General features: G+C 40.5%; 2 protein-coding genes and 1 long non-coding RNA gene across 7 annotated transcripts in view; 1 reads left to right on the top strand and 2 right to left on the bottom strand.

The window, feature by feature from the left end:
* LOC145453393 (ATP-dependent translocase ABCB1-like) overlaps nt 1-15,015 on the top strand; it is a 31,561-nt gene extending 16,546 nt beyond the window's left edge. For all 5 annotated transcript variants that reach the window (XM_080331359.1, XM_080331358.1, XM_080331357.1 and 2 more), the window contains exons 11-25: nt 71-283; nt 346-526; nt 1,720-1,896; nt 1,998-2,033; nt 8,066-8,245; nt 8,309-8,487; nt 9,160-9,370; nt 9,815-9,930; nt 10,144-10,283; nt 10,345-10,485; nt 11,122-11,278; nt 12,012-12,209; nt 12,877-13,083; nt 13,692-13,838; nt 14,231-15,015. In XM_080331359.1, coding sequence (XP_080187485.1) covers nt 71-283; nt 346-526; nt 1,720-1,896; nt 1,998-2,033; nt 8,066-8,245; nt 8,309-8,487; nt 9,160-9,370; nt 9,815-9,930; nt 10,144-10,283; nt 10,345-10,485; nt 11,122-11,278; nt 12,012-12,209; nt 12,877-13,083; nt 13,692-13,838; nt 14,231-14,440 — 2,493 coding nt within the window. In that variant the 3' untranslated portion in view covers nt 14,441-15,015. The remainder of the gene's footprint in view (nt 1-70; nt 284-345; nt 527-1,719; nt 1,897-1,997; nt 2,034-8,065; nt 8,246-8,308; nt 8,488-9,159; nt 9,371-9,814; nt 9,931-10,143; nt 10,284-10,344; nt 10,486-11,121; nt 11,279-12,011; nt 12,210-12,876; nt 13,084-13,691; nt 13,839-14,230) is intronic.
* On the bottom strand, nt 14,637-18,272 carry LOC145453414 (uncharacterized). The gene is made up of 2 exons (XR_013919754.1): nt 16,815-18,272; nt 14,637-16,465 (listed from the first exon to the last, which is right to left on the bottom strand). It is a non-coding gene; the product is annotated as an uncharacterized LOC145453414 (long non-coding RNA).
* Nucleotides 18,273-18,314: 42 nt separating this feature from the next.
* On the bottom strand, nt 18,315-21,109 carry LOC145453409 (uncharacterized). Its single transcript, XM_080331383.1, has 6 exons — nt 20,821-21,109; nt 20,240-20,416; nt 19,977-20,115; nt 19,764-19,825; nt 19,445-19,520; nt 18,315-19,011 (listed from the first exon to the last, which is right to left on the bottom strand). The coding sequence occupies exons 1-6, from the start codon at nt 20,919-20,921 to the stop codon at nt 18,841-18,843; spliced, it is 726 nt and encodes a 241-aa protein (XP_080187509.1). The 5' UTR covers nt 20,922-21,109; the 3' UTR covers nt 18,315-18,840.
* Nucleotides 21,110-21,477: the final 368 nt, after the last annotated feature.

Here is a 21,477-nt window from a genome sequence, read left to right as displayed (position 1 = left end):
TGATATTTTGAAATAATGAATATATTAACGAAACGAATGAATTCATGAATGCATTATCTCCGTCTTTCAGAGCGGTGTGATTGAATTCGACGGTCACGACTTGAGAAGTCTCAACGTCAAATGGCTTCGCGAAAACATCGGCGTCGTGTCGCAGGAACCCATTTTATTCGACACCACAATCCGCGAAAACATTAAATATGGCAGGGACGGTGTTTCCGACCAGGAAGTAGATGAGGCCGCCCGACAAGCAAACGCCTATGACTTCATTATGAGACTACCAAATGTGAGATACATTAACATCCTTTTACAATACAATGACATCACTAGCAACGTTATTGCGAATAGAAATTCGAAACAATGGTGGGCGAAGGTGGTGCGCAAATGAGCGGCGGGCAGAAACAAAGGATTGCGATCGCGCGGGCTATCGTCCGAAACCCGAAAGTGATGCTGCTAGATGAAGCCACGTCCGCTTTGGACACAGAGAGCGAATCTGTTGTGCAGGCAGCTCTAGAAAAGGCATCGCAAGGTGAGTGGGCGGTTGTTGTAACTGATGCCGAGATGTAAAAGATTATGACTGATGATTGTGTCATTGTGACCTAACTCTGAACCATAATAAAGCTGAATATGTGCTACAGCCGTATCACAACAGAATTCCGATTTCCGCAGAGGGGGTCAGTCGCTAAGTAGTTTTCCCTACTTGACCTATTTGCTCAAGTTGTGGGTTTTGTCAAGTAAAAATTTGGTTTTGGATTGCCCCAAAAAACTTGTCGATATAGATCTCTGTACCAGGGAAGTCGTGGCGGGAGGTACTTTGTAAATTGCGCCTAATTCAACCACCAGTTTAGTTGTACTGCATTTAGTTTCATCTTACAATGATGAATACTTACTAATGAATACCGTAACTCCTTGTCTCAATCTTCAAACGAATTTGAATTTGATCCTTCCACTCGTGGTGGTTTTGACATGTCTTTGAAATTTCGATATTTTCCTCGAATTTGGGCTGGGCAAAATCAAGTGACTCGAGTATTTGCGAACCACTCATTATGCGGGCGTACCAGTAACACGGGTTCAAATATGTGTGTATTATGCAGGGTTGCAACCAAATCAGGCTCCGAGTCACAAGTCTAGTCGAGTCCAAGTCATCGAGCAGAGCGTCGAGTCCAGGTTTTATGACTCGAGTCCAAGTCATTGTGTTGACTGCCCGGTTACCAGTTGAAGTCTTGTTAGACCCACTTTTCCTCACTTTTAGCAGTTTGTGGTCGCATTTTCAAGTACCAGTACCGATAGACAAAATCCCAATAGTGTGGTTACTTTACTATTCCTCGAAATCTTGTTCGTCGAGTCATTACAACCCTGGTATTATGTGACCTGAAAGTGAATAACACCTGTTGAACTTGCTCAAATGAGATTTTCAAACTCAACTATGACATGTAGCTCTGAAAAATTACAGTAGATCGAACAATACTTTACAGAAGTCTTGTAGCCAGGAACATGTTTCGCATTTAGCAAAATGTTTTGAAAGATATCGTACAGACGAATGAGGCTTTGATGCTCCCATAATGGGAAAGAAGTAAGGTATTAAAACAATATAATTGTCATTGATAAAAGAACTATGACAGCAAGGGACGTATAAAACATCTTGTTACTTCCACCCGAGCAATAAGTAGCATCAAACGCTACATTGATGTATCGCATTGATCATGATTTTTTTGCCCTCAGGACGGACCACCCTGGTCATCGCCCATCGTCTGTCGACCATCCGCAACTCTGACGTCATTATCGGATTCAACGAAGGTCAGGTGATGGAACAAGGCAGCCACAACGAATTGCTCAAAGTCGAAAACGGCGTCTACCAAAACCTGGTCCACATGCAGAGTTACGGAGGCGGCGACCAAGGTGCTTTTCTGCAACGCTTTTGTTATGAGTTACGCTCGCATGCCCTCGGGCACGTTGGTTGCTTCTCTCTGGCGTAATATTAACCTGTGCTCATTATTTAGGTCCTACCAACGAGAAAGAAGAATTGAAGAAGGCTGGTGAGATAATTGTGTTCGAGAATTGTGACACTCGTATTTTTTCTGTTATCCAACCATAGGTACTTTCCGTGATTGGATATCCCGTGAAGCTAATTCGTTAATTATAGAAAATCATGACTTAACTACAGTTAGGCGTGAGAGATTAATAATGGCCTCACACATGCGAGTGGCGCAACAATGACTCGAATGGAATTTCAGCCTTCAAATTTTGTCAATACGATGTAGCCTATGTCTTGCGTTTCTGATTGAATAATGTATGAGAAGCTATCAACTTTTGACATTTTGAGAGTAGGGTGTTTTTGCTTGACTTTCAGGACGCCTTATTCAATTTCTGTAGGAGGAAATGTTGGATTCTTCCTTGCGCACGTTATTTCCTGATCGTATTCACAACTAAAGTCATGTGCGCCAGTTAGACTCATCTCATGGTTTGGCTCGATACGAGAAAGCGAAACTATACAGAATGAAAACTGTGCTTGGCCTAGGACTGTAACGATATCAAGGTTGCCAATGTGTAGAATGCGCATATAGGAATTGAGCATGCACATTAGGGTTGTTCAGAATTGACCGACTTTCAAAAAGTCGTGGTTTTCAGTCCGATTCCCATGCCTTATACCATAAAAACATATTCTAGCTACTTTTTTTCGTAATTCATCCCTTGCATCCGTGTGCATTTTGAGCTGGAAAATTATCGGCTAAAAATAGGGGATTCCCCTAAAATCTGAGTGTCGCCATTCGGACTAGGCTAGTAAACGTCATATATAAGCTGGGTTTATGCAGCTATTGCGGTTTGGAGTGCTACATAACCTTATTATAGAAAGTATTGCCGGTTCAGGACACCATTTTCATGTCCTACACTCCCTTAGAACTCCTCAAAACTGCCTAAGACTGATAGTCATTTTGTTGGATCACATATCCTACACTCCTCAACCCTACCTGAGATTGTCCATCAATTTCCGAGATCACCATGTGCAAGAATACAACTGTGAATGTATCATTCACTCACAGCCACATTTTAAACATCACATTGTTCAAAAGAAACGAAACAATAAGGAAAAGAAATAGATCAACTTGGCCAATACTACTTAAATCAGGTGGATGAAATGGTTGCTTTAGAGAAATCGGCATATCTGTCCCCGTGATCTTCCACGGCTTGTAAGAGGCTCGTCCGCTGTTCTTTGTCATCTGTTTTTAAAGCATCAAAGTCGGTATTCAATTTTACCAAACGCTTTGCTGCGTCTTTAACTACTTCAACACCACTCACAAATTCTTGAGCAGTCACAAAATGCGGATCTCTATGCCATTCCGAAACTGGAAGACTCAACTCATGTTCGGCATGTATAGCATCGAATAGAAACCATGATTCCGGTCCAATTAAAGCAACCATACTCATTGACTCAGAGACAGAGTCAGAGATTAGACTCAGAGGTATACCTCTGCGAAATTGTTCAAGAATTGGCATTTGCAGCAATTTAGCAGCCATCGCTTCCTTCACTTTGTCAGGAATCTTTGGTTTAGCCGAGAACATTGTAGATACCATCGTTTCCTCGGTGAGATGCCAATGATGTTTTCACATCTTTTTATATGCCACATCAGCAACTGTGAAATCGCATGATGTAAAGTCTGTCATGTCATGAAGGAATTTGAGATCATTACTCTGTGCGTCACATGCAATATTAGTTTTAAGCTGGGACAGAAAACTGGGCAATATTTATTCGTACCAACTTTCTAATGAACTCTTCAGAATAGCCCATGTGCTCACTCCACATGAACATTTTTTGACAGTACAGCACTTGACTCGTCCATCCAGTGCTATAGTAGCACCAGGCTTGCGAAAACGATTATCAACATATTGGTCATCTAAAATCACCAAGGCGCCTGTTGTACAGTCTCTGTAGTCATCTCTTATCAATACTTCTTTCTGCTTTCCATTATATGGCTTAATCAGTGGAATTATTCTTGCTTTGCTTCATCAGCTTTCATCGCCAACCCGCTGCCTTCATCAAACTGAAGTGTTTTAGAGCTTCTTAATTGATCAATATCTTTCCACTTCTGGGAAGGTATTAAAATCTGTGTTTTCAGGGCCTGTGGTCGCCGATCCAAATACACACTTCACTTCCAAATCTCCCGGATGACTAGTTCATGAATATGATGGCGACAAGACTGTAGAAAACTTTCCTGTTTATCAATTCTTCAAGTAACAGAACAATTTTTTCCATTGTTTGAGGATGTTGTGTCAAACACAAGAGCTCTGACATTTTTTGTTAAATTATATAGTTCCAGCAGTTCAAATGACGGATCAGCCAGTGCTTTTCTTGTAGCACTCTCCAGAGTTCGAATGCCAAGAAGTTTGCCCTTCTCAAATGCGTTACAACACGTAGACGATGCCAGCACTGCCAAGGCCTCAAATTGCTCTCCTAAACGACTCCTAGTGAGCTTTCCATTCCAGTGCAATGTGATGTGCTTTGGTGGATCGTTTGCTATTTTTTCAACAATAGACTCAGAAATTTTAAAACGATTTGCAATGCGTCGTCGATAGGTTCCAGATCTTGAAAGATGAAAGTCATTAGGGTCACCATCGTAAGCTTTAATCAGTGCTGAAGTTATCATGGTAGCAGCATTATCGCTGACTTTCAAGCGATCGGAAACCTGGCATATGTCTTTGTCGTTGAACAGGTTTACAGGCGCTTTTAGAGTCACAAATTTAAAGCAATGACCCGATGTCGACTGCGCCACTTCAAAATCACTGCTGTGGGAAGTGTCAGCTACCTGCGAAAATATAGATGAGCTCTCTGTAAATTCACCTTCGCTACTTGAAGCTGGTGCACTCTCTCGCACTCATGGTCCGTGTCTTTTGTTGCATGGTTTTCACTTTCAACACTGTATCTTTGCCACCAATCGTTGCTAATCACGGACCCCTTTGATCCTGATAAAATGTTTTGTATTCATGTTTCTTATCGCCGGACAGAAGTGTACTTGCTTCAATTGTCGTCATCGCGTCAGGAGCTCCTCTATGCCCATAGCTTACTCAACTTGGCTTCAAAGTCACTTTGTTTTCTTGATACATATTGCTGGCCTGCAGTTTCCTTTAGTGACAGCCATTTGGTTTCTGTTTTCACACTGTCTCTAATCTTTCAATGGCATTGACTTGTGTGATGGTCTTTGTGGCAGCCAGGAACCAAAAACCTATTTCCGTACTTCATCTCCTACGTCCTGGATGTGTAACTTTACTGGTTCATTTTTCGCATATGCATGCTCTCTTAGGTGTAACACATACTGCGTAACTTTCCTAAGAGTAAGCAGCTTCGATCTCGTAATGTTTCCTCAGATGGCCCAGCTAGGAAATGCTGTGTCTGCAACCGTGATCTTCTAGTTTTCTTTGATACTATATCACTAGATGGCAATTCTCCTTTTTTCAGACATTTCGCACTAGAGCTAATCCTAGAAAAATAAATATACATCAACTCAGTCAAGCAACAAAGAATAGTTGGAAACATTTCAGTTCTCTAAGGTCAAACACATACTGCACAACTTGAGCAAGAATAGTCGGATTAGATCCAGTTATTGATTCTGGAAGATAATGATTCCTAAATTGGAAATACTCCGACCAGTATATTGCTATCTTAGGAAATAACATAAAATTCAGAGTAACCGATTGGCTGTTTTCCACAGTCACTGGAAAAGACATTTACAAGCTTTGTTTTCTATCTCAGTAGACAAGAAAGAGTATCAGGTCCATTAGATCGAATAATTCAATACTGCTACAATACTATAATCACTAATCCTGCGCTAGACTCGCTAACAGCATGAGCCAAAAAGCTACCTGGTAAGTCCTGCACCTCAATCGTAAACATAGTTCTTCAACAACAAAGCAGCAAAACACCTGAGTAATCAATGATCCCCATTTCACTGCCGTGCCTAGCGCGTCATCAACGCTAGAACATCCGCTTCACGTCAATGAGAACACATGCGATTGCTGTCAAGTCACTCACAGCGGGGGAATCCCCAAATTCCGAAGAATTTTTTTGGTGCATGAAAAAACGGCAAAATGCACACGGATGCAGGGGATGAATTACAAAAAAAAGTAGCCAGAATTCGTTTTTAAGGTATAAGGCATGGGAAACGGACTGAAAACCTAGACTTTTTGAAAGTCGGTCAATTCTGAACAACCCTAATGCACATACCGTAAACCGGGGTAACTTTGGACTTAAGGGTAACTTTGGACACTAAGCAGTAAAAGATTTAAATGGTTATTGATGAAAAAGGGTTGCCGCTGGATGTCCAATTCTTTTTCATGAGGCAACAGCACTACAAGTAGTCTCTATAAAAGTGGGATTCATTTCACTACCAGATAAACTTGACCCAACATCGATAAATTAATGGAGGGGGTCAATTTCGACAAAATTGATGGCCAATAAACTTCTTACAGCCAAACATAGATAGCATGTGATTCATAGATTCAAAACTTGGCAGCAGATACCTCTAAGTAGTCTTAATCCATGGCCAAAATCTCAGTGGACTCACCCTTAGATCAATACGAGAAAATGTGATGTCCAAAGTTACCCCGTCAAATTTTATCCGAACGGGGCAACTTTGGACAGTGAAAAATGTGATATTTAGAGCTCTGGAAAGTGACTGCTTCATCTGTGTCAAAGGGTATCGTCAACTATATTCCTTATGACCGGCCTGATGGCTTCTTAAAATGGAATGAGAAGGTTAATAAATTAAGAGTTTGCCAAAATATGAAAAAATTGGTTTGGCAATGAGCTGAGAGATTGTAATCGGGTGTAAGCTACTTGAAAAACTTATCACATACTCCTAAAGATGCGCCTGCTGAATATGGGATATCGTAAATTACGACAAATATATCCATCAGAGGACATAGGAAAGGGAAAGTATATCTTTTCTAGAACAGTAATATATTCGAAATCGGCAATAAATCACGCTAACATACGGTACTTAATGTTTGCTGTAGGTTGCTGACACTGCCAGTGGGATACCCCATTGTCACCATACGTTATTATAAGTCCCAATTGGTGAAGGCATGAGGGAAAATTGAGTAAAGGGATGAATAAGGGGGCATTAGCCTTCATAAACTACCTATTTTTTTTGGGGGGGGGGGGGGGATTAGATAAAAATCATGCAATAGGCCAGACATATACTATTTTGTTTCAGTTTTAGTCACTGCTCTCATCAACTCTTACCAAATAAGCCTAATTTACGAGGTTTCATAAACAATAGAGGGTAAAGGCATACAAAAAACTACATTGTCCAAAGTTACCCCACATGCACGGGTAACTTTGGACACGGATAATTTACAAAAATAAGGTACTTATTTATGACCATGAAGATTTTGGACTAGTTAATTCTAATCTTTGCTCCATGACTCCAAAAAAACACAAAACTTGCCTCCCCTACACCCTAACATTTCCAAGATACAAAGCGGAATTGTTGAGAATTGTCCAATGTTACCCCGGTTTACGGTACTTGAATGTTTTCTGGTTAAAATATTTGAGGTAATGTGTCCTTATGTTGCTACGTACTTGCAAGCATTTCGCATGAGACCTGTCGATACACGTTTTTTCTACTTGATTGAATTCAACTAACAGTATCCTACTTTCCTGCCTAACTCAAAAATGAGTTCAAATAGAATTCCAGACTTGTCCTAGGCCAAACAGGCGGTTTACAGTCTGTATGAGTAAGGGAGAGGAATATTTTGTGATTCGTTTTCGAAATCGTGTGCGTAAAACCGTGTTGGCTCTTGCCCGGTAATTTCTTTTTATTTGATGAATTTCCTCGTGTTCTGTGTCTATGTCGTTAAAACTCTACCGTTGTTGTCGCATTACTACTGATCAGAGGTGGTCAAAGGATGATGTAGGAAAACCTACTTTAATACACTAGTCTGAAAAAGTAGGAGCCTCGGCTACTGATCTAATAGTGATATCTAGTTAAGCACATGGAAATCGGGAAATTTATCTTACTACGGTGTCTCTGATGAGGGTGATCTGTGGTACACAAAGCTCTTGTCATTTTAGAAGACCAGAAACGATCCTCGATCAGAAGCCGTTCCAGCACCAAGCGTAAGCGTCTGGTCAGTGAAACCAGCGTGAAGTCCGGCGACAAAGGCGAGGTGGAAGAAGAAGATGAGGATCTGCCCGAAGTACCGTTTTCGAGGGTACTTGCTTTGAACAAACCAGAACTGCCTTTCATTATAAGTAAGGAATCAATTCTTAACCTCTGTGGGGTCCTCGGTTGAAACTGAGATGCTTTCATTACAGTGGGATGTTTTGCCGCTGCCATCAACGGCGGGATACAGCCTTGCTTTGCGATTTTGTTCTCTGAGATTTTGGGAGTTTTCGGACAGCCCCCGGGCCCGGAACGCGAGAATCAAATCGTTCTGTACTCTTGTCTGTTTGTCGCTATCGGCGGGGCGGCCTTTCTGGCGAACTTGATTCAGGTGGGTCGTGTTGGATTTCGGGGGTGGGTCAGGGTGTTGATGTAAATCGATTGGCGAGGTTTGGGTATGGGAAGTGCTGAATGAAGGATTAGCGAGATCGCTGTGAAATTCGAAAAATTGATGAATTTGAAAAAATTGAATGATAAATTCGGAAAAAATAATAATCTCGAAGTTTCGTCGAAGAGGGAAATTGAACAATTCGAAAAATTAATATTCAAAAAGATGATAAATTGATGAATTTATGGAAAATGGAAAACTGAGGAATTTAAAATGAAATTTGAAAAACTGAAAAATTCGAAGGCAATCATAAAATGATGAGTTTGTAAAGGATTAAATCCGAAAAATTCTAAAAAAATGATGAAATGAGCAATAAAAAATAATGTAGCTGTCTAAAAGACGGCGCTAAATGTAATTTTCGCCAATATGCATAGCTTTGTTTCGTACGCTGCGATACGACTAAAGAGCTTCCCACAGTGGATAATAGAACCGAAACTATGATTCTCGTTCATAATCGCTCCAAGGAGCGTATCATTTCATTACTTGAAAAAGTCCAGTCTCACTGCTCGACTCGAAACATTAAAATGAATATGCTCGATTAAGATTTGAGCACTCGATCGCTCTTGTTACCTCCAGCTGGCTGCCTTTTTACTTTTTGTGTCTCCTTTGTCGTAGGCTTCTTCTTTCGCGAAATCCGGCGAGGAATTGACTTCGAGACTGCGTGCGGCCGGCTTCAAAGCGATGGTGAGGCAGGAAATTGGATTCTTCGACGACCACCGCAACAGTACCGGGGCTCTGACTACGAGGCTGGCCACGGACGCGTCCCGAGTGCAGGGTTGCACTGGAGTGCGGGCCGGCGTTATGATTCAGAACATATTTGCTCTCGGTGAGATCTCCTAATGTTTGTCGCGTCTCCTTTTTCAAAGTACTCAAGTAGGTTTTGCCGACTGGTACTGCTCAGTATAGTCAATAAATTTTAGACCACTTCACAGTTGCGATGTACCTCTGAAGATTTTTAAAGTTGAAAGTCGTTTATTGTCAAGTTTGCAGTTTGAGTGGAAATCTGGCAAAATGCTCGCCTTGTGAATATATTTTTAAAACTCCACACATTTGTCGCGAAAATATTCATTTTGCGTAAGCCGCGAGGATGCAACTTGCAATTTTGAACGTAGTCACCGCTAAACTCATACGATGCCCTCGACCAAACGTACTTTTTGAAACTAATCGAGTGCTACTTGTAGTTCAGTGGAAATTATTGACTTCACTTCTGCTGCTTGCTCACTCGTGTAACTAGTGCCCACTTTGTTCTGACCGAATTTGTGCTTTTCAGGTGTTGCGCTCGGAATCGCGTTCGCGTACGGATGGCAGCTGACTCTGGTGACCCTCGCTTTTGTACCGTTTATGATTATCGCCGGATTTATCATGATGAAATTGCTGACGGGCCAGGTAGGTTGTGTCGCTTGACAAACATAACCGATGGTAGAGTAATAGCTGCCCCACATTTGAGCATGCAACACAATGAAAAACAACACTTGACCGAGTAATTTGCCGCAAGCTAACCCAAACTTTGACCTACATGATGATGCTGAAGTGTCGCAAGCTCATATGTCGACAGACCAGCTGTTGATGTAAAAGTATAAAAAATGAAATGTTCTTCAGTCTGGTGACGAGTCCAAGGCGTACGAAAAAGCCGGAAGTATTGCCACAGAAGCCACGTTGAATATTCGCACAGTCGCTTCGCTGACTAAGGAAGATTACTTGTTTGAGAAGTACAAAGACGCTCTGATCTTGCCGTTCTCGTGAGTGGCTATCTATTTTTTGTTTTCGAAACGTTAGTCTAATCCGCCTTTTGCTTTACAGCAAGTCCATCCAAAAGGCTTTGTTTTACGGGGTGTCGTTCGGATTCTCACAGTCGATCGTGTTCTTTGCATACGCGGCTACGTTCAGATACGGCGCATACCTCGTGGAAATGGAAATCATGCCGTACGAGGATGTTTACAAGTAAGTTGCAACACTGTGTGTTGTAGCCAGAAGTGATCAAAGTAGCCATTCTTTGTACTCATGTTATATTCATATTGAGATATACCCGAATATTTTCGGCAGGGGTAATGGTCAGCAGCTAGTAGAGAATGATAGAGAACATTCTAGGCCTATATCAACAATCGTTCAGAAAATATGACGTCACCGGCTTCAAATTTTGAATAATATTCGGGTTCACTTCAATATGAATATCATTTTAATTGTACCCTATACTCTGTATCTCCAAGAAGGTCTTTATATAATAGAATTAAAGTAATAAATTTCTACTCAATTCCAAGTAAAAGTATCGGGTTACAAGAATTGTCAAAGCTACTTGAATTGAAGTTAGAAAATGGATAGTTATCAAGTGGGTAGTTTTAAAAAGTGGATTTAATCGAGGGTTTACATATTTTTAGCAGTTAATCGGTGAAGGGTAGAGTGGAGATTTCAAAGTAAGTAAGTGGGTATTGTAGACTTAGTTTTGCCTTTAAAAACTGATCATTGATGTACAAGTACGCAAAATATGCTTGAGTACTCCAAAAAATGAGTAGAAGTACTTTGCTAGTGAACGCCTTTAGTTGCTGGATTATAGCATTTAAATAATTATAAATTTTTTAGGGTTCTGATGGCTGTCATTTTCGGAGCTTTTGCGGTGGGACAGACAAGCTCGTTCGCCCCGGATTACGCCCAGGCGAAGATCTCCACCAACAGACTTTTCAAGCTGCTGGACCGTGTGCCCGAGATTGACGCTTACAGTCAAGAAGGCGCTCAACCTGTAAGAACTTGTAGGCAATGCGGGCCGAAGTATGGCTGTTATCAGACAGGACATTAGATGAAGTGTATATTTATGTGGGTTTCACTCGGTAATGTTCCTCTGCATAGCAGCATTGATACGGCATAAATTCTGCAATTGGTCGCAATGCCAGCAGCTAAATAAATACATAAGTTAATTTACCGAGACAGTACCTCTACTTTTCTATTGCTGCATACCATGCTTGAATTTGTTTGTTTAATGTCACTTTTTTGAGTTGTTTGTTCCGTGTATGTTTAAGTTGGTGAAAGACAGACACTTCAAATAGATTTGCTTTTCCTCAACGCATAAGAAAAGTCTGACATAATTCCACAAAGTACGTAACAAATTCTTTTGTGTGACTAGAACAGCATCAATATTTTGACGATGAAGCCGATATTTAAATCTGACATATATCAACTAGAACTTGGAACTAGTGGCAGTAATTTGTAGAATACATGCCATTTAAACACATCCATTCATGATGAACGCCGCATGCGTCAATGTAATCAAGGAGATCCATTTTCACCATTAGGACCGAAAACAGAAATGCCTATGGTCCTCATAAAGTCATAAAATCCAACTGTATTGTATACCGGTACCGTCTGGTAACAATTGCACTGATGATGTCAGTAAGTATAGGCAGGTAATCATTGACCGCAGTTGGTTATATGGAGACGGATGTCGGCTGGACCCATCATTATGTATATTTCGACAGGAGTCATCAAGGGGAAAGACGGCGATAATTGACGCGAAATTCACCTACCCGACCAGGCCAGACATCTTGGTTCTGAAAGGATTGTCGGTGACTGTGGAACCGGGACAGACGATAGCCCTGGTCGGCCAATCCGGATGCGGAAAATCGACATGCGTTCAGCTTATCGAGAGATTCTACGATCCGACTGATGGGAAAGTTGTGCGTATCATTTTTTGTGTTGCCTCTATCAGAGGTGGTCGAAGTAGGTCATCTTTCGTACTCAAGTAGAAGTGCCTGAAATTTCTAGTTGTACAATTACCGGTAGAAGTAACGATTTCGAAGTATGTAAAAGTAAGTGTTCTGGATCTAGTTTTGACTACAAAACTTAAGTTATCTGAAATCATAACCATTTGAGTAATTCGTGGAAGTATGCAAAACATACTTGAATACTGCAAGTGGAAATACTTGGTTATTGACCACCTCTGGCCTTTACCAGTAATCATCAGGGACATCTCCCGATGTTATGGCCCTGGTATTGACCTTTCCGTTAATTGAAGTAGCGTATTTGTAAGAAAATGGGCAGTCGTGTGCATTTGTAACTGAGATCGACTTTCAAATACCTGGACAACACTATTTCTTTTAGCTACTCGAACACATTTTCAGCATATTACCTGTAGTAAGTTTGACCTGTCACAGAAATTGATACTTTCAGTCTGTAATCCACGATCCTGCTTCCATTCGTGTAACATCAATGACTTGAATGCCGCCCATTGGTGGTTTCGTTCGAGTCTATGGTGGTTTTCGCAAAATGGTTCGCGAGCATCCGCACATTTCCATCTTCATTGTCTTTGAGTTTCTTCTTACCGAGAATACTTTACAACTTTAGACCCTGGACGACGTGGACAGCAAGACTTTAAACATAGCGTGGTTGCGGCGACAGTTGGGTATCGTTTCGCAAGAACCCGTTCTTTTCGATCGTTCCATCGCCGACAATATTCGATACGGCGACAACACCTACATACCGTCTATGGAAGAGGTCGTGAAGGCCGCGAAAGCGGCAAATATCCACAATTTCATCGAGACGCTTCCCGATGTGAGTACGGGATTTGCATTGCATGAAATCTCATGATCCTTCGACTGGTCTGGTTAGAATTTGGTTCGAATAATACCTAAGTCATTTGCTGTGAGCTTGTGTTCAGTTTATGAATGAGCTCATTCGAAAACCACTAAAAACTGTCATGAAATGAAAAGATGGGAAGGATTTGACAAGACTTGCAGTAGCCTTTCAATCAGACACCCATGCCTTGAACATGTAAATAAGAGGCACGTTCTGAAAAGTAACTTCAAAAGGACAAGTGATGAAAATAAACCGGCATGTGTCGGGTTGGTAGAAGTCAAGATATCAGAGCGTTGTCCGTAATCTTGAGCGAAGACGTTGTTACATGATTTGTTGGTTAGATATTGAACTCAAGGTAAATTTTTTGGTAATTATCAATAATCTGTGATACTATTTGCATTTCCTCGTGTAATTCTGTTACTTTCAGATCACAACTTGGTGTCATAAGACTTGAAGAGTTTCAGTCCTCGTGAAACCATATATATTATAAGTGATAGTCATTGACGAAACAAGACCAGCTCTCATCTCTTTTACCCTGAAATTGGAATACATATTATTCAGGTCCTAACAATATTTTTCACTAGGGCTATGCAACATCCGTCGGCGACAAAGGCACGCAACTGTCGGGTGGTCAAAAGCAGAGAGTCGCAATCGCCCGAGCTTTGCTTCGCAACCCCAAAGTCTTGCTTCTCGACGAGGCCACTTCTGCGCTTGATACGGAAAGCGAAAAGGTAGAGTGCAATGATATTTTACCTGACGGTACTGGCAGGGGTGGTCAGTAACAAAGTACCTGGTGGTTTTACGTACCTGTACTACTTACTTCTGTGGTTATGTTCTCAGACCGCTTCCTTTTCTACATAGACAAAAACGACTTGCTTTTTAGACCAAATTATGTGACATGTCTCCATCGCTGTATGTGTACTATGAAGTGGATCTACTTTTCGAAGCATTCAAATAGCTACTAAATTGGTTATGTTACTGCTTTTCAAGCCTTCACTTTTTCTTCTACCTAAATGGTTGTCAGTTTTGTCACATGTCCTTGTAGTAGAAATTTACGCTACCGAAGCAACGATGAGTACTTGACCATATCTGGATACCCGTACAATGACAATTGCTTTTACAGATTGTGCAAGAGGCGCTGGATGCTGCCAGGCAGGGCCGTACCTGCATCGTGATAGCCCACAGGCTGTCCACAGTGCGTAACGCAGATAACATCGCCGTCGTGGAGAACGGCACCATCGTCGAATTCGGGAAGCATCAAGATTTGCTGGCAATGAAGGGCTCCTACTACAGCTTGGTCAACGCTCAGCTCAACGGAGGGGAAGCATCATGATCGTGAAGGAAGAGAGACTGGGAGATAATACTCGGGTCCTAATTTAAATGCTTGTCCGGCGGTAGACACAAGACTAGCCTGTTAGCTAACTGGGGCCGGTCAAACTTTTCTCTCACACCTAATCGTGTTTGCATCCATGTTTACATTATCGACCTCATGACATTATACTAAACCGTGAAATATTATCTTTGAAATAGTTGCCTTTTCAAACTACAAGCGCGTATTTTGGCATACTTAATTACCACACTATCGTGTGGTGACTTTATATGGGGATGGATTGCAATTACTTTTTCTTCCTATAAACCATTTATTGTTGTATATGTGATCTTGCCTCATGAGAATGAGGAATTATCAAGTCAGGCTGTCATCAATAATAACTGTAGAACATATGTGAATGACCTGTAGCCTAGTGGATAGTTCCAATTTTTTATTTCCAGCACTTCTAATTTTTTGGGATGTCAACAATCTTGTTTGGCTGTCTAATATCGTCTGTTCCTGGAGAATAATGTACCCTGATGGGACAGTCATGTTGATTCTGTTACTGACAATGACGAAATAAAGTATTTTAGTTTCAACCAGGGATATATAGAACTCCGGGATGGCTGACTTCATTTTGGCCGTTACCTAAGTAGGTCCAGAAAGTTACCTGCAATCTGCCTCGAAATATCCCCTTTTCTGCAAGCTAGCGATACAGCTGTTTCTAGAATAATGATCCTCACCCTTTTGCAGAATAGTTAGTGAGTAAGCTAGACATTCTTCCCATATCACAACCTTACTGCTGTATAGCCAACCTGGTAAAGTATGACACTGCTGTATAGCCAACCAAGTAAACTATGACAACTCTGAATTTCAGTAAATCATGAATGTGTTCAATTTCTACACATCATATAATCTGCATCAGGCCATAAATAACAGAGTGAATAACGAATAATATCAGCGTCTTCTACCTATTTACAAGCCATTGTCTGAAACCATGCAGCTGGGAAGGGGGGGGGGGGGGCGGTAATAGGATTGATTAAATCAACCATTTCAATTAGCGTTAATCGACAATTACCATGAAGTATAGGGTTGCATTTAAAACAAACATGTTTACAACCAGGCCCTTGTATAAAACATACTTTTTTTAAGCGATGACGTCAAGAATATTCAACAGTGACGTCATATTGGATTGACATTGACAATTGAAAATATAGTGTGAATATAGCTCCTTTGACGAAATATATGTGCTATTGCTGTTGAACCAACTATTTTGAGGGTTCCAGCCATTCCATATTGATATTAGTCGGCTATATCGGGTGGTAATCGTCCGTAGGCTCATACAACACATGTTTTGGAAAGTATTTACACAATTATGGCATAATTTTACAACTTAAAATGAATTTTTTTCAAAAGGCCTTTGTTTAAAACACTGTTTAAAGCATGTTTTAAACATTGTGTTTCTAACACAGTTTATTTTAAATGCACCCCTACCATGGAGCATTTCCAATAACGAAAAGATAGCACGGCCTGTAAGGACTCGAAATTGTGACAGCAGCATTGTCATCTTCTATGTCACTCAATGAAAGTTGATCAAGAAATCAACACACAATTGATACTTCTCTTCAGGTTCAAATGCAGCCTGGGGGGTAGAAGTTTGGTACATATCATTATCAATTTGAGAAGCATTCGGTAGACCCAGTTGTTGAATTCAGCTGATATTTTGTTCACCGAGCAATAGATTCATGACCGCAGTGAAGAAATTACAACCGTGGCTTAACGGTACATCACGAATGGGCGTCCTGAAGCATTTCATGCCATTTATCAGTTAAGAAATATTCAGTATCATTGTCTTGCAGATTTTCCGATAGAGCGATAGATGATTCCATGTCAAAAAAAAACATCTCGGTGAGGAGGCACGAGATCCAAATATTCAGATTGTGGCCACCTTTGCCAAGATTTCAATGGGATGTGCCCAGTATAATATATCAGGATATCCACTGTTGACGTGATGCAAATGCTGGAACATCGCGTTTGTTTTTCCGGAATCTGCAACAAAAATGAACAAATGATGTATTCAGAGACACAAATTAACCTTAAGAATATATATATAGATGTATGCAGAGTTGTTCTATAGTGAAAAACTTCTACTTCATTGTAGTACTCAAGTAGGTGTTGCCTATTTTCGAAGATAAATCTTGTAAATTTGAAGCAGCCATCTCCAAACTCAAGTACCTTGCATGCATTTCACTTTCTACAGCTACTTGAGGAAGTTTAAATACCAGTACGCCCGGGAATTCAACTATTACTTGAGTAGCAACGCAGACTACTTTAACCACATCAGGATTAATGTAAATCGCTCATTTAATAACGTATTACTAGAATCAGCCTAACTTACCTTTGGCCTACCGAGGAGAGCTCCAATGCATTATTGCGACGATTTGACGAAACCTTGCAAATTGAAAGCAATCCTCAGAGTTTTCTCTTCCTTCGTCGTACAGGCCTATAGCCTATAGGCTATAAGTGTTTATATGGTAAAGACAGGCCGTATCTCAGGGTCGTATCGTGTCCTGACGATTGTGTTGGCTTATCCATTCAAGGGAGTGGGCATCTTCATGGCTTCAGTAAGAGCAAATGGTCAAAAAATGTTGTGGCCATATACTGTACTGGAAGTCAGCCATTGGCAGTTCACAACAGTGCATTTCTGTTGAAGTATAATTCCAGTACTGTAGCATTAAGGTGCCATTCATTAACAAACATATAACTGTCTTGATTTACTAGACATGTAACTGATGAATAGTATCTGTAACAAGAGATTGGATTCAAAAGTTGTTATGGACACTTACAACTGCAACGACCTTGACGTGTTGTGTTTGTATTAGATTCAAATGTTTGGTTATCCTTAATTGAAATGCCTCTTGAATCTTGCACATCGGTAGTGTACTCAGTGGCTCCAATTCTTACTAAGAATAATCAAGCAATGATCTGGAATACCAGTAAGCCTGCAATAGGCTACCAGCACTACCTGCATATTCACATATTAATCTATAGCACAAGATCTTAACTGACGAAGATCCCTCCTAACGGTCGCCTTAATAGCTCACACGTCACAGTGTAAACGTACACTTGTACTTGTACAATGTACAGCCTTGGATGGTATGGTGACATACATTCGCATAACATACCGGTAAATGAAAAACATACCGCAAGGCGTAATCTAAATCATACTGCGGATATCAATGTTAACGTTAATTATTCTACATTTTGTTATTTTCTCACGATTATCAGCGCAGCAAAACATGTTACATAAGATACTACAGAAGCAGAGATATTCCGAAGTCGAGTAAATGACCGGTACACCAAAGATATTACGCTAAACGTACCGGGATTCCAACCCGGCGTACCGGCATACCGTTAAATTTCTGCTGAAGGAATAGGGCTAATACCGCAAAGTTTCAGACTACCTGAACATCTCATAACCTAGTTAACCTATAGCTTTATATAAGAACATAAACATGAATATTATATGCCCCTACCGCTCTCAAAAACTTGAAATTACACACAGATGAAGCGGCTGACTGGAACGTGCATCAAAACTGAATGCGTGAATCCGGACCTACTTAGGTAATGCCGCGATGACGCAATTGACGCAGTCAGCCATCCCGGAGTTCTATATATCCCTGTTTCAACTCGGTGCGTGTCTGCAATTGTAGTCAGTACCTGTGATTGAAGTATGAATGAACACTACCGATTTATAATGTAATTACTGCAAGGGGAGGGGGGTTGCGTGTATAGTATATCCCATTCATTGTCAAAGATTTCTTGTGTGTTGTTTCCCGACGATACCAAGCGAAAAATTTTCCCGCATTGCAGATCTCTGTCTAGAATAAATTCCAGGTAAGGCCTCTCAGAAATGTATTTGCCAGTTTAATGAATCACTATCAGTGCAATAAAATCTAGGATGTAGATGTATTTACCAGTAGCCGAATTCAATAATTTCAGATAGCAACAGTCATTCGACTAATAAATACACAATGTTTCCGTCCAACAGTCAATCAACACCCGAGCTACTGACATTCTAACAGCATAAGCTCATGCAAATCCAGCAAGGATGAACGATTATTCATTTTCTATCCAGCACTCAGAAAAAGACAAATTCTGCTCAATGGCGTTCATTTCATATGCATCCTTTTCTTTTATCAAGCAATACTGTAATTAATAACATAGCGATAAGTGACAACAATATGAGCGTTGCAGATGAGCAAACTAAATGTACAATGTTGCCTATATCTTGTATAGTTTCGTCTCGTCATCTGCATATAATGTCAACAACATCATCATATCGACACATATTTGAGTGACAATCGGGTCTGATGATTACCAGGCAGTCTATTGCCGTTACCCGGTGATCACAAATGGCTCTATCACTCGTCAAGGCCCGTAAGCATCATACTCTCGGGTTTCTCCAGTTCCATAACAAGTGACCTCAACTCTGGGTCGTCGTGTATCTCCAAGCCGCTCGCCAGTATTAGATACTGATATACATGCTTAATCCGACGGATGTTAGCAAGCTCCTTTTCCTTTTTCTCGTAATCCTAAGAAATATAAGGGCCATTGTCATGGTTCAATTATGTCCGATGTGGTCAGTAATGAGTACTTCTACTGCATTTTTTTACAGTAAAACTACTTTTTAAAATGCAATGCATAAGTTTGCATCACATTTCCGTGTGACATCGTCGGTCAATACTTGACAGAGATCATAGCAGGTCAATCGATAATGCTGCTGGTTGTTTTTCAAGAGGGCGTTCAAAAGGAGATCAGGACAGTAAACACTTTTCCAATCGAACAAAAAAACATGTGTTTTCACTCATAAGACTGCTGACACATAGTGCAACTTTCATCAAGAACAATAAAAGGGTAGCATTTTGATGTCGGGCGTATACAAACATGTGCAGCATTTATTCTGAGCCTTCTGTGGGAGCAATGGACTCTAACACAGGACTAGTCCCTACTCATTAGGCTACTCACTTTTGAGCTTCTATCGATAACATGATCGTCAAGTGCCAATACATCCCATCTGTTAACGGATACACGATCTTGTATCCTGTTGAGAGGTACATGTTTGTTTATATCATATAACTTTGGAACTTGTCCGTATGCGTCGTACCTACATTTCACAATAGAATTACACAAATGATGATTGTGAATCGCAAAGTGTCTGCATCCAAAATGTAACATGTGACACATCTGGGTATGTAGATAACAATGCGTGCTATCATTACTTCTATTGCAATTCTGCTTTGCTTTAACATGAAAAATTATAACATAAACGATAAGAGAGCCTTACTCTTCGTCTAACTCCAAACTCCTCAGTTTCAAGGCCCTCTTTTCTTCAGTTAGTTGACATATCTTAAAAACAAAGATGCCTACATTATATAACAATATCAATACATCGAACAGCAAATTGGCAGTATTCACATGCATCAACTATTTCAAAATACCATGTTGAATGAGCAAATTCGACACAAGCATTAAGTGATGCATAATAAACCACCGGTACCTTCTTGGAAATCATGTTCATACGACATATTTTTTCTCTGATGGCCTGCTGCTGTGTCTTGTGATGCTCTGGGTCATCTGTGGACAGTTCAGTGATGGTGGGATGGAAAGCTTTGAATACTTCATCCGAAGACTTCATTCTAGGGTTTTAACAAATATTCCACTAAAGATATTGCAATATTGATATACTATAGCCAAAATATGATAAATTAACGAATAGATGATATGCGTATTGCGCAAGACGTGATAAACAAACAGACATACGATTGAAGCACTTCACTCTGAAGGTTCAAACTGGCTCTCCGTGAAATATATTTTGCTCGTGTGTCTTCAATGCTTTGAGATAGATTAGCGCCGTCCTTTGAGAATGAAGGAGGGTGTTTAGATGCTGCATTACTCACAAGACGCTCACAGTTCAAGTTGCAGAGCCATTCTCGAAGTCTGTAACAGAATTATACGGAAATTTTGTAATTTTATAGCTGGCTACCAATCGAAAAATTCAATGCAACAGATTACAATCGAAAGCAATTGTTATGTCATGCTCTATGAATGTGATGATCCGATTGTGTTGCAATGATGCCGGTAAATACACACTGCCTTTTTACTATAGTATTCATCACACTCCCTACTGTATATATTCTATAGCAGAGCTCCTCAAATCAACAGGAGGTATAGCTTTGAGACTTGAAAATTTGGTTCCTACTCCGATCACATGATCTATGCAGCGGTGAAAACTGAAATTATTAGACGTATAATTATTATCGCACTTGTTACATTCTTACAAGACCAAGACGACAGTAAAACACTGGTTTCGTGTACGTAATGTAATGTATATCACAACTTACTTAGTTAGATGACTGATGGATGAAAGGATTTCTTCAGTTGTCCTCCGTGTGGGAGAGATCCCATTTCCGACAGCCTTTTCCCCGTTGCTCATCATTGCCATGGAATCACAGCACTATATTACCGACTTGGCGTTTAGACGAAGTCTATACAAAATATAGGCTTCAATTCATGCTATTCCGTATTTTTTTGGGACTTCAAAGTCTTCATCTTTAAAGTCTTCATCTAATGTTTTTGTTTATATCGTATTTTTCCCGATTGGCGCCCAAAGTCACTCAACTCATAGTTGAGTGACTTTGTTGGCGCCATTGTCGTAACTTCGAACATTGTGCGTCGCACATGAGTCAGAGTTTTCAATTTGTTACTAACAATTTCATCATTTCAATACACCACAAGACTGCGATACATAAAAGATAGGAAGGTGCCGAAACGACTTGGAGTAGTCTCCGAAATCAGACCGCCACCTGGCCTTGGTGATGTAAAAAAATAGGCATGCAGACTGAATGAAAAGTAAGAGTTATAGTTCTATCATAGCAATTTACAACGTTGTAAATTGCTATGATTCTATATATCCCTGGTACGAAGGCCTATATGAACAACTGACAATTGGACATACGACGGCGCCCAAATGCCTATTTCTATATATTAAACGATTTTTT

This window comes from Botryllus schlosseri, chromosome 13 (assembly GCF_051294905.1).
Source record: "Botryllus schlosseri isolate E-star chromosome 13, Bs_hap1, whole genome shotgun sequence".
Taxonomy (NCBI): domain Eukaryota; kingdom Metazoa; phylum Chordata; class Ascidiacea; order Stolidobranchia; family Styelidae; genus Botryllus; species Botryllus schlosseri.
The sequence above is the reverse complement of the archived record's forward strand: the minus strand, read 5'-3'. Positions and strand labels throughout refer to the sequence as shown.